This window comes from Pterocles gutturalis, unplaced genomic scaffold, assembly GCF_000699245.1.
Source record: "Pterocles gutturalis isolate BGI_N339 unplaced genomic scaffold, ASM69924v1 scaffold24820, whole genome shotgun sequence".
Taxonomy (NCBI): Eukaryota; Metazoa; Chordata; class Aves; order Pterocliformes; family Pteroclidae; genus Pterocles; species Pterocles gutturalis.
Genome location: NW_010141560.1, coordinates 1 through 13,532, shown reverse-complemented (window position 1 = coordinate 13,532; position 13,532 = coordinate 1). Strand labels below are relative to the sequence as shown.

General features: G+C 43.6%; 1 protein-coding gene across 1 annotated transcript in view; it reads right to left on the bottom strand.

Moving 5' to 3' along the window:
* LOC104469539 (anthrax toxin receptor 1-like) overlaps positions 1-13,328 on the bottom strand; it is a 56,236-nt gene extending 42,908 nt beyond the window's left edge. The window contains exons 1-3 of the mRNA XM_010084079.1: positions 13,168-13,328; positions 937-1,008; positions 731-802 (exon numbers count right to left, since the gene is read on the bottom strand). Of these exons, the coding sequence (XP_010082381.1) occupies positions 731-802; positions 937-1,008; positions 13,168-13,328 (305 nt within the window). The remainder of the gene's footprint in view (positions 1-730; positions 803-936; positions 1,009-13,167) is intronic.
* Positions 13,329-13,532: the final 204 nt, after the last annotated feature.

Here is a 13,532-nt window from a genome sequence, read left to right as displayed (position 1 = left end):
AAATTACTGAGAAACGCATGACAGTAATTTCTCTGCATGAGGCAAACTAAACCCAAAATTATTTAGTTGTTTTAGTTTGGTTTTGGGGGTAGGGGGTTTTTCGGGTTTGTTTTTTGTTGTTGTTGGTCTGGGGTTGTGAAGGTGGTAACAAGAATTTTGCTCCAGCCTCAGACTCTCTATTTCTTAAGAAGCCTATCACTTGGCTGTGCAAACCACCTCTGGCACAGGTGCTGTCTGAAGCAGCCCAGGAGTGGGGTACCATAGCCTGGTGAGGTAGTGCTCTGACACTAGGTACAACTGACTGCTGGCATATTCAGGGCTTTGGGCTACTTCAAAGAGCACAGTGGAACTTTCATACAGTCTTTTGCCCATTAGCTCAGGGTCCGAGATCTCTTACACAAAAATCGCCTTTATTTGGGTAGCTGGGGATAGTGAGAATGTACATCAATCCTTGACTAGACATGGTTTCTCCCCAAAATACTGTGACAAAAAGCACACAGCTCAGTGCCGCCTTTCTCTTATAAGGCTGAAAACAAAATCGTAATAGGAGACCCAAGGGTCTTCTAAGCCCTCTTCCAGCTGGGAATGGTGGAAAGGATTTCAGTTGGTGCCTGAGTTGGTGCCACACTAAAGACTGAGATAGATCCTCAAATTCTGTTTTTAAGGGCACTTGCTGCCTGAGAGAAGGGATAAAGAGTATTTCTGGAAGAAAACTGTGGGGCATACTTGCCTGTTTTCTGTTAGTTTCATGACTGTAGTGCCCCGTGAAGAAAACACGATGAAAGACATCCGCAACATTGGACTGAAACAGAAGAACAAGCCAGGTCCACATCATACGCACATATTACTTCAGTAGATTTTAATTTGCCAAGCAGCAGTAAATAAAAAATAAGTTATGTATATAGCAAATTAAAATATCATCTTAAGAAAATTTACCTTATGAACTTCTCAGCTAGGCTCTCCACAAAAGAGTAAATCTCAGTCCAATGATTTCTGACACTTCCAGACCTGCATACAAAACATAATTGATTACATTAATCTTATTTCACAGCAAAATGCCTTGTTGCACTCTGAATTTTAAGTGTGGGCTGCTCCAAAGGCAACTAGGGACACAAATTACATAGAGGTCAATAGAGATGAAGCAGCTAACTCTGATGAGGCTTCTATAGCCTCTATGTGTAGAAGCCGTAGCAAGAACCACCGTGACAAAACCCACTGACTCAAAAAGAGAAGTAGAAAGAACGGTTTACCACACAATTTTGAAATTTTGAAACAAAGTTCAGTAGCTCTTCCATCTGCTTTTGTTCCTTTTATAACATGAAAATATGAATATTTTCTTCTAGATTAATTAATTTTATTTGACTTAATTAAATAATCTCCTAGCAGATTATTTACTTTCTGAGAGCAACAGCTCTGCCCTTGCAGCCACACAGAAAGTCTTGACTGGCCTTCTATTCTCCCAGAATGCGTGGGAGAATGTTTCCATGAATTACTGCTTGTCTCAAAAGAAAAAGCTTCTGAAAGTATTTTAGAAGGGAAAGGCAGTAATCGTAGCTAACTCGCTGGACTAGTTCCGTTACAGATTTCTCATGAAAACTTGGGCAACTTAGTTACATGCACAAACTTACACGTTCGTGTTGCCATTCCCAATATATAAAACTGCATTACTGACACTCCCTGGCTTTTTTCTGCTTAGTTGTACATTCTCAGGACCCCCCTCCCCCTCCCAGTCTGATGGGACTCAGACTTCAAACAATCCCTTGCACACAGCAACTCTACAGTAAATGATAGGTGATTTCTACCATGTGGACCTATGCCATACACTTCCAAGCCTTTAAAAAAGGCTATAAAGCATGAGAAGCCAATGGTTTTGAAAGCCCTCCCTAGGACTGCAGTCTTCATGAAAGAATGGCTCATTTGCTTTCCTTGCCAGGCAAACTCACGTATCAGGTGTCTTAGGCAGAAAGATAAATAAAACAGCACCACACACAGAAGGATTGTCAGCGGCTTAGACACAGCAATAAAAAAATTGTGAAATTTAACTATTGTAAAGCAGTAGCTTTCCTCTAACTCCTTTTAGATATTTTTCTGTGTGGATGTGTATAAAGAATGAGAAAAATTATACTGTATTACAATTCTAGGTTCTATTATGGGCTTTCCAAGCACTCCTACCCCTATAGGTGAGGTACAGATCAGCATACAGTAGCCCATATGTGCAATATAACATAGCACTGCCTGCTCTGAAGTGGTGCTGGTGGAGTAGAGAAGAGCAAAGATAAAGGGACAAGGATCGAAAGGAGATCCCTGAAGTATATAAACTAGAATAAGCTTGCTCGTGTAAACCTGTGCTTTCACGCTGCTCTTCTGGAGACGTAGTGGTTAATTTGCAGAATAAACTAGTTATCAAAGAATGAAGCAATTACCAGGCACTGAGGGAGGGCAACAAAGCACCAGGGACTGCTCAAACCATGGGCCTGGATCCTCTACAGTCTCCAATTTACATGTGCTACACAGTGACATGTTTACACATGTGAGAACAGCACCAAAGAAAGGTGCTGGCACTATTAGCAAATGAGCCCTTTTCTTATAATCAAAAAATAAGCCAAACTGATGTATGTACTTTAAAGGCTGCTTTTCCAAAAGAGATCTGAGGCAGTTCAATACTTATAATTCTCCAGGATTCTTCCGAAAGTCCCAGGCTAAATCTCTAAACATGATGAACTCCATGAGATTTTCCTTGAATCTATGAAAGACTCATTTACAGCTCCCACTCTCCTTCCTTCCCTCCACCCCACCTCCTTTTATTCATTTTTGATCTTCCCTCCCTGGAACTGACACTTTCAGCTTCATTCTGAGCTTGCCATCCCACTTAAATCCAATTCCTGCAATTTTCCATTGAGTCCCTTCCCTACATAGAATAGCCACAGTTTCTTACTTGGAAAAGACTGACTTATTTTAGATGAGGTATCAAATTTCTACTGCCAGCCACAGAGGCACTGATATAACCCAAAAAATAAAGTAGCAATGAATTTTCTTTATAACAGCAACAAATCATAATTTCTAGCACCTTCTTAGGACTATTGGAGTTACTATTTTTTTTTTAATCTATTCCTCAGGCAAAGATCAGCTTGGTAAAACAGACACTCAAGAAAACCATATGCCACTAACAGTGGAAGAACATGAAGACTTTCAAAGTGAAAATGCACAGATAACCATAATGCTGCACACTTCCACATACTCTGACAATAATAAAACATCCCTTCTTGGAAAGTGCACATCCAGTTAGACTTAAGAACTGGCTGTTAAGAAATCTGTAGATGCCCATATCTGAAAAGCTGAGGAGGTCTCTGTCATGTGCTCTCAGAGTTCCTGGCTCCGCATCACTGAGCTACAACCCTGGTGAGCTCAGGAACTTCAGCATGGCAGCGGGTCTCCTCCCACAGAAGGAATTCCGCATCCACATGTTGCTTATCAGCTGGGAACTGTCAAAGCGTCCCAATCTATCAACTGGGAAATGTCACAGCCAGCTGGAAATACTAGCAAGAAAATCTTACTGTTTCAAAATCCCATATAAAGAGTACCAGTGACGTACCACACTCCTCCAAGCCCAAGTGTGTCATCTCCCACTGCGAATGATGCCCAAATGCCACCAATGCCGGTCATGTCTAACCCCCTCATGAACACCAGTGGTGATGGCCTGGCTTATAGAAGAACCTGACTTCCCCTCCCCTCCTGCCCACGCTTGCCTCTAAATATCCCTGTTTGTAAAGTCTTTTTATTTGCTGTTTCACATATATATACACATACATATGTATGTATGTTTTGGAGACTTCTGGGGTTTGTCCTAAATGTTTCACATGTTCTCCCAGAGGCCTGACCCCACACCACCAGAAATGGCATTTTTAATGGCAGATTAAACAAAAAATTACAACAATAAAATGTTTGCTAAACTATATACTAAGTTGCCAAATGCTGTCAAATATTACTCCCAGCACTGACAAACAGAAGCTGCCCAATGCTACTGAAAATACTGAGGCATTTAACTGCTTCTGGAATCTTACTTTTCACACTACAGAACCACTTTTGCTGGCAGCATAGACTAACTTGCTGCCCTTCATGGCTGGATCAGACCAGAAGGTTTTTGCCTCGGTTTCCCATGGCAAGTGGGAGGCTCCAGCGTACTCTAAGCTTCTTTCTGATCATGGCCAATGCTTCAAAGCCATACTCATTTTTAACTTCACAGTTACCAAGCCTAGAGAAAGCACAGGGTCCTTCAGTGATGCTCTACACTGTAGGTTATTCTTGGACATCCACACAGCACGATTTTTACAGCAGTTTCAGTTCTTTTGTTGTTTCCCTTAGCACCTTACAGTAACTAAAAACAGACTTCTGTTTGTCAGCATACCTGTGCTAATAGAAGCCCTGGACAAAGTTAGCACATTGTCCTGAAGTGGCACCAGTAAGTAACGACAGATTCCTTGCCTGTCCTTTCCAGCCACTAAATGATACACCCCCATAAGATTTCAGAGGAACTGTGAAGACTTGTGGACAATGAGGAAAGAATAAATGAAGCATGGAAGAGATCAGTGCTGTGTAAAAGAAGCACGGGGCGTGCGAGACGCACTCATCCACCCTCACTAGTAACTAGGAGAAGCCACGGGGGAGTGATGTAGCCAGGGAATCCTATGTATCCTGCAGTGGAGGTTTGTGCCAGTGGATGCACCAGGTTATCACTGTGGCTGTCTGCAAAGAAAGACTGTGTTACAGCCAGACTTATCTTGTTGGCTCATGCCTTAGAAATTTCCTAATGTCAGTCATCAGCTACCTGGTTCAACCACTCTCATCAATCAAAATGGCTGCCACCACCCAGCCGAGCCCCGGGCTTCCTCCCTGCTGAAGAAGCCCAGTGAGCCTGATGTTCTCAGCAAAGCACAAAGCCCCACAAGCCAGAGACCTGTGTGGATAGTGACCCACAGCTTGCAAGCAGTTCATGTGCCTTTGAGAATCAAGCAGGATGGTGAGGTTTCAGTCCCCAGAGGTTACATAATTCTCACAGGGAAGGAAAATGCAAAGCAATAAGCAGCTGCTGTGGGCAGCCAGAGCACTGCAGAAAATATTTCAGGGCCTGTTTCTGCTGCCAGTTCTGCTGGGGTGAACCTGGAACAGGTCCAGAGAAATAGCAAAATTTCCCTAGGTTCATACTTATGCATTTGGGATCAGAATTAGGCCCAAGTGAAGTGAAAAAAACCAACAGGAGCCATTTGTTGTGAGCATGGTCCCCGCTCCACGAGCTCTGTTCCCATTACACACGAGACAACGAGAAGAGTCAGCAAACCACAACATAGGAAGGAATGTGCTCCCAGCCTCACTGGAACTCAGCTCAGAGGAGCAGCTGCTCCTGCAGCTCCCGCTTCTGCTCTTTTCCTGAATTTCACACTGCTACCGCTTGATGGGAGGGAAAAAGAGGAGGTCAGTGAGTATTTATGGGGGTGGAAGGAAGTGATGTGATTGCAAGGCTTCATTCTGCTCCTGCTTACTTTGGAGTGACTCCTCCTAGCTTAGCAGAGCTCTATGTCAGTATAAAAATGGTGAGCATGTTAGAGGCACGCCTACATCAATCTGAGGGATTTTGCTGCTGTTTGAAAGATAACAAAGCTTGAGGTGGGCTGGAGACCTCCTCTTCTTTCCTAATAGGTTCCCAGATGTGGTGGAAACTGGAATCCAGAGAAATCAAGCAGCACAACCCTGGCATATGCAGTGCCAGTCTTAGCCCTGTTACTTCAGCAGGCAAAAACCAGGAGGGTCAGCTGTAAGGGATCTGTCCTTGGATTTGTGGTTACAGCTAAACTGACTGTCAGGAGCCTATGCAGATCAATCTGGTGCAATATACATCAGACCTGCAGCTTAGCAGTGAAAGTTAATACCCCAGCGCCACCCAAACAGTAAATGTTTTTATTACCACATTTACACAGAGAGAAGGCAGCAGGACCCAAAGCCTATCCTCGATGACGAAAGTGAGAAAGTGACAGCCTTTGAAGATACGGAGCTGGCCCTTGTCCTATCCCCCCCGCCCATGCACATTTGCCTCTGTTACAGATTACCTGAAGGCAGCGATTCCAGAGATCCTGGAGGAAGAAACAGACCTGTTATTACTGATGCTAGGCTCTGTTTGAGTATGGTGTCAGGGGAGTACAACACCCATTGAGTTTGCAGGTCCCTGTAAGTCTCCATACCCTTGAGCTAATGGTGGCCCTGTATACAGTCCATTGCTCAGAAATGTGGCAGCTGCTATTTGGAGAGAGCTCTTTGTGGCCACAGCCCCATTGTAGACAGCAGGAGAATTCTTGCACATGGCTAATAGTGGCTCTGCAATAAAAGCAAACCCTGAGGCATCTATTTTGTTTTGGTTTCAGATATGCACATGCATGTTCATCCACCCCTCTGTACCCTTATTCTGAGCCAGCAGAGCACTCAAAGTGACAAGAATCCTCCTCTCCCACACAATGCTTCTTCCAAGCATGGAAGAGACCTTAACAGAGTGATTCATGCAGGCAAGGAAGGACAAGTTTATATTATCTGCTCCAGAGGCAATTAGAAACACTGGCAGAGACAGCCATCCTGAGACAGTCCTCACTTCAAAGTAGTTGTAACATTAATGGACAAGACAAGGGTTGGAATGGGGAAGGGAAGATTCAGAGAAGTGACCGGAAAATGGATTTTAGTTCTAGGCTAGCACCCTATGCACAGGACTCAAAGTATTTGAATCCAGAAGGACTCGTTACCAAAGCCATTAATTTTCTAGATAAAAAAATGACAAAATTTGCAGCAACATTAGTGACTTCTGTAAATCATCCCTCAAAACATTGCCGCATTGCTCCCCCAGTAATCCATCTAATCTACAAGTCCTATCCACCTAGTGCCATGGCTCTTGCTTCATACCAAGCCACCAGAAGAACTGAAAATTCAGAAGCCGTGGTCAGTCTGCATTCCACCACTTCAGATCTCCCTCTAAAGCTCCAGAGCTGCTCTGAGCAGCACTAGGCTTGGAAGACCCACTCTCAGCATCCCAGTCCTCTTCAGCACAACATGGGGAGCAAAGCAGAGCTCAATCCTAATCACACTGCAAGTTTAACAAGGTGCAAATGATAACCAGTAGCAGGGAGATACCGCTCCTGTGCTGTTAATAACTCAAAGGAGTTGATACATCTTCTCCACATTTGAGATCAGAAGGTTCAGTCCTACTATGCCTCATGTAAACTCATATTGGAATTCACACCAATGTTTGGCCTGCAAGCTCAGACAAAAAGTAGTGAAATTCTCAAATCACTGTGCACACACAAACCAACTCCTTAGGTCAGTGGGAATCTTAACTGTTTACGTCCTTGGCTCAAGCCCCAAATAAATCAGATTTAGTTACATGCATAAATAGACTGCAAATGACAAGCTGCCATGGCTTTTTCTTCCCGTTAACTGTACATGTTTTATGTCAAATAGCCATTCCCCATTAGCTTTGCCTTGTGTTTTATAAAGATTTTTTTTCTTGAGGCAGAGGAGAGAATTGGGTTTCCTGATGGTTTTTTTTCCTGCCAGAAGGCAAATCTGGCAGAATAATATCAGACAAAATACAAATAAATAAAACCTGGTTCCAATAACATAGGTATGTCTGAAGCAGAATAAAAATTTGCTTTGGAACATTCCAATCAATTATACCTGATTGTAAGAAAATCAAAGCACTGGCTGCAATATAACCACAACAAAGAAAGATGCAAAGGCAAAATACCAACAGATTATGTTTTGAAAACAATAAAGAATATTGCTTACAGGCAGTTGGAGAGTATGAGAGGTGTTATGTAGATGATGAGGTTACATTATAAAGAGGAAGAAAAAAAATCAGACAGAAAAGGAGGATGACAGACACAACCATTTTTAAATACATAGGTATAGTAATTAATGCCATCTAAAGAACAAAGCTGATATTTTTATTCAGACAGCAACTCCTCTCAATCACCAGTTGACCTGTATCAGGTGCTACATGTTATGATGAAGTCTGGCTATTGAGTCAGTCAATACAAGATTTTCAAATGCAATTAAGTTACGTGACAGAACATGTGTTCAGGCACCTATCTTTCCCAGCAGTCTGATTTACAGCCACAACAATGTTGTTAGCCGCGCTCTTCCTCTCCTCACACATGGCATAAAACCAGCCTTGCAGAACGGCATCAGACTGAGATAACACAGAGAGAAAAGCTGCAGAAGTTCCCACAGGTCCAGCTCTGTCCTAACACTCTTGGGCTGAGACCACGTGGATGCAGGAAGAAAGGCAGAGGGCTACAGTGAGAGCCCAAGGCAAAAAATACTTTCACTAGTACTTGTAATTCGTGAGTGCTAAATTCATTAAAATAATTGGCAAGGAAATCATTGGGGGGTGGGGCAGGGAGAGAGTGGGGGAAAGAGGGAGGGAAGGGAGACACAAAATGTATTTACCAAACTCTTTTCCTTATTGGCTTTAAACATGGCACATTGTGAAAAAACAAGGCATGTGGAGACCAGCAATTCACTATAGTTGCCTTAAAATGGTAAAAGCTGGTCCAAACAACAGCTACTGAAATGCCTCTTGTTCTGATGGCTTTTTGGCTCGCCTGAAGTGAGTTATGAAGTATCAATGCACTTCCCACTTGATACCTCCCTCCTGGACAAAAACGAAAACCAGGAAGGAGGTGGGACAGAGTAGCTAATTTCCCACATAATGAGAGGTTGTGCTCTTCCCCTCCAGCTCCCTACCAGTGACATTCACCTCTGGAGTGAGGCTTCGCAAGTTTGAAGGGAGGCAGCTGGAAAATGGATTACAAGTGAGAGGGCTCAACTGGCTGTATTGTACTGATGTCTTTACCAAAGTTGCTCTTACAGGGATGCTCTTGGGAGCACAGGAGACAAAGCAAAACTGGTGTGAAAGCCAATATTATAGGACCAAAAGACAGGAGTACCATAAAGACCAGAAGTTCAGGGGGAAGATGAGGAGTGGAGAAAGGATAGTTAGGCCAGCCTTCCCCAAAGAAAGAATTAGAATCACTGCTCTAAAAGAAAATCAGACAAGCCTTACTCAAAACATTTGCACTGCCATGGCCTGTGCTGTGGAAAAATAAAACATTTTCCCAAACTTGTGCGGCTCATTTTTCTTGAAAATCCAAACAATTTCTTCACAAACATCCCAGCAGGAAAAATTAGAAAATACTTCTGACTATCTCAGGTTCTCCCTGTCCCCCATTTCCCATCCTGTCGTACAGTCAAAAAATAATCAAAGACATTTCTTCACACTTGGTAAATATAAAATACAGACAGCTCTGCAGCTCATATCTATCACATCAAGCATGGCCAGGAGCAGATATTTATGGCAGCTACAAATCCTTATTTTAGAAGGGTTTCTATTTGCTTCACTAATAAACAATCATAATGACACTACCAGGCACTGTTATAATTAGAAAACACTAGAGGTCAGTCACCCTTTCTGCTGTACGAGTGCATTTCAATATGATTACAAACAACAGCTGGATGTTAACAGCAAGGCAAGGAGGAAAGGGAGTTATTTACATACTCAAGCATGAGGATGTCACTACAATACCTGAATAGTCAAGCAACCAAATCCCTAAGAGGATCTGTCCTCAGCAGTTTGGGATGGGGCTGAAAAAAGGTTCTTCATGCACCTGGACAACCAAAGAAAAAGAAGCAACCAAAGCAAGTGAAAAGTACTCAGCTATCCATTACACTGGGCTTAAGAGCTACGCTTGTTTCAATGTAAACATGAGATCTTTGATATCACATGTGACTTGATCTTACCACATGCGATAGGACAGATAGGTATGCCAACTGCACAGTATACTGCCTTACCTCATGCACAAGGAGGGACTTAGCTGCAAGCAAAAGAATTCTGCTGCTTCAATATGATAAAGTCTTCCACTACACCTGTAAATTAGCTCGAGCCTGCATAAGTCAATAAGCTCAAGCCTACGTAACTCAAAGTATGACATACAGACAGCACAAGACTGCAGACTCTAGGCAGCCACCTCTGCATGCAGAAATTGTCCAGGTCTTGTAGCTTCAAGAGATTAGCTCATGTAAGCATCCCCAGAGACAAGCCTGTCCTAATGTGGCTCTGGCATGGTCAATCCTAAGGAGGATGGTGGCAGGTCTCCCTCCCACACATGCTGCTTTTCCCTTTCACCATGCCAGCTTCTTGGGCATCCAAGGTTTAGTTCCACTGTTCTGATCTTGCCTATCCCATGGAGTTAACATAAAGGGCTGCAATCAACTTCAGGCAGAGAAAAACTGTAAGAAAGCAGCGAGTTTCTTTTTCTAATTGGCAGCATATAAATTATACCAATAACTTCACCAGCAGATGATCTTTTCCATCTGATGGTTGTTGCCTGCAGGATTAAATCCCCAGAGAGACTTTGCCTGGCAGAACAAAAAGGAAAAATCATGCCCCAATAAAGTCATTGCAGTAACACACAGTGCTTACATGCATACGGAGAAAGGTTTGTTGTCTTCTTCCAATTTGCCTCCTACTGATGTGAGATTACATCTTCCTACAGGGAACCAAAGCAAAGCAGATTTAAAGTAATTTTTGTTCACCCAGGATGATTTAGAGAAAGGGCCAGTCATTCAGGTGAAGAGCATGCTACAGGGTCACAGGATTAAAGCCTGGAGTTTTCACAGAGCCTCAATCCCATTGTTAGACAGCTAATTAAGACTGGACTTAACTACAGACCGGGAAGGCACCAATGAAGGAAGGCAACCCCCAGGCCACTGGGGATACTCTATGGTATATAGGGCTGGGTTTTTCTGGGGATTCTCCCATTAGAAATGAGAGCCAGAATGATTCCCAGATACGTATCAACACAGATCCAATTCTGAAAAAAAAAATGTGTCCACTGCACTTTCAGATTTGACCAGATGCTTCTGACTGGCTTTCTGCCTTCTCCCTCCAAGGAATGCCCTGACCCTTCTCAACACTAATGGATTATCTAGTTCCTTCCTGATCAGCTGTCCCAAGATCCAGAGTCTATCCACTCAGTCAATCCTCCCTGCCTCCATAAAGCTCCTTGTGCTGTGCCAGATGTCACAGAATACAGCTGGGACTAAATACACCCTCAGCCAACCACACTCCCCTAACCCTCCCCCAGGTACCACACGCATCAGGACAGTAGTGTGGGACCTATGGCCTCCTCTGATATTACCCATAGGGATTGTAATGCAATCTCATTGAGGCCAAAAAGCAGCTTTGCCACCACATTGCCAAAGACTTCATAGGAGCAGGGATGGATTCTAAAACCACTCAGGCACTCAAGTAACTTTTACTACAGCTTTTTACCAAAGAGGAACTCATTGGCATAACTCTCAAAGGTTATGAAGGCTCAGTTTGCAACTGAAGCCAAAGAATATTCTCCCACTGGCACTGAAGTGCATGACTTTTACTTCAATCATAATCAGGTCCAGTCTCCAGTGGACCACTGTATTGAGCAGACAGCACCTGAGCCACAACACAAGATCTGCAGCCTGCTAAAAGAAAATGTATGATTTCATGTCCACAGTACTGAAGAGGAACTTGCTTACACAACCAACCTTCTATTACTTGGCATACAAGTAATCCTGAGCAAATAACTTTTCTCTACCTTTATTTCTCCAAAGACAACATGAGTGATAACAGTGATCCCCTCAGTAAAGTCTACAGGTGAAAAGCAGCATACGAGCACACTGTGGTGACTGCTAGGGGTACACAAGGCCATTGCAAACAAGAAATTGCACTGCAGAAAGCATATCATGTCAAAGACATGTCAAACTATGCCAAAGAGAGAACTCATATTGCAATCACCAGTATTTATTGTTAAAGGGAATTCAATATGGAAAGTGAGCATAACAACAGTACCAGGTCACTTCTTGAAAGCCTGTCAAGAATGAATTTGAGAACTAACACTAGCACCTCATAGAACTCTTTCTAGACATGAAGGTTACTTCAGGAGCAAATTCTTAGTGAAATAAAACAAAACACGACCACATGGTGTGTTAGTGCATCTTTTAGAGAGGCAGAATGCCTTTGGCCTTTAGATCCTTTTGCTCTAAAACCAGAATCCCTACTTAATGATGCTTTTTTCCTTCTTCTTGAATATTGGAATATACTGCCTCCTGAGTGATGGTGGCTTTTTGCCTCATGCAGGCTGTGCAGAAGGCCTGATGGACTGAACAGTTCTCCCAACCAGGAAAGAGCACAATGCAGCCTTCGTACCCCGCTTATGGGTAAGAATCACGAAGAAAAGGCTTCAGTGTTTCATTAATACCATGTCACATACGTAACTCAGGATATATTAGATAACACAACCATCATACTGAGTGTACGTGGGAGACCAGCAATTTACTCCTTGAGTTTAACCCTTGGCTATCAAGCCAGAGCATTACATCAGAGGAGAAACAGAAATGTAATTTGTGCCTTCTGAAAAACACCTGTGGGCACACCAGTTTATCAGCACTACCACTTTGCTAGTGCTCGCTGGAACATGCCCATGAATGGGAACTTAACCATACCCTCTGGCCATACCTAAACTGGGCTAACATAGTGTTAAAGTATTTGCCAACCTATTTTAACAGATGTAACTCAAACAAAGATTTAGACAATTCCAAAGAAGTTGAGCAGGAACAAGTTTTATAAAACTTTACAATGAGTCTGTAAAAAAGCAACCAACACATACAAGCAATCTAGTCTTAACTTTAGGTAGGTCTGCACAGCCCTGGCACTGCTAAATCCCACAGGTGACATCTGAGCGCATAGCCCAAGTCTTGACACCAAACTCCAGGAATGCTGGTGGCACTGACCAACATCCCCTCAAATCCAACGCTCACAGTCCACGCACCACATGCTACAACCCGAAGGCAACCCGATTTCCTGGGTTTGCACGTGCAACTAACCCAGGATAAAGCACAGTGCTCTTCTAAATGCTGTGCTTGGGAAACACGCAAGTTTTGGGGACCAAAAATTAGGAACCTGCCCCACACACGACGTTTAGCACCAGGGTAGGTGGGGGAAGGCATCCCGGGAGACAGCAGAAACAAAGTCCCTGCTGCTGCAAGGAGGCACTGAAGGGTGAATAAACGTTTTTAAATGCGACTGTCACTTACTTATCCAGGACGAAGTAGAGATCAAAGGCACCGTGACAGGAGCGCTGCTCTTCTTGCTCTTCCTCCTCCTCCGGCCGGGCGCAGGCGGTCAGGCTCCCCACTGCCAGCAAGAAGCAGCACAAAACCGCTGCTTTCTCCATGCTGCTCCTGCAACTCGCCATCTTTTCCCTTCTTTAATTTTCCCCCCCCCCCCAGCCTCTCTCTCTCGCCGCAGACCTTACGGGCTCTTCGGAAGCACCCGGGGAAGAAGGTGGGGGAGCGGTAAGGAAGAAAGAAGAAGAAGAAAAAAAAAACCAACCAAAAAACAAAAAAAAACCCACTAACTTCAGGATTTCGGCCCAACCCTGCGTGCTCAAGGCAGCCCT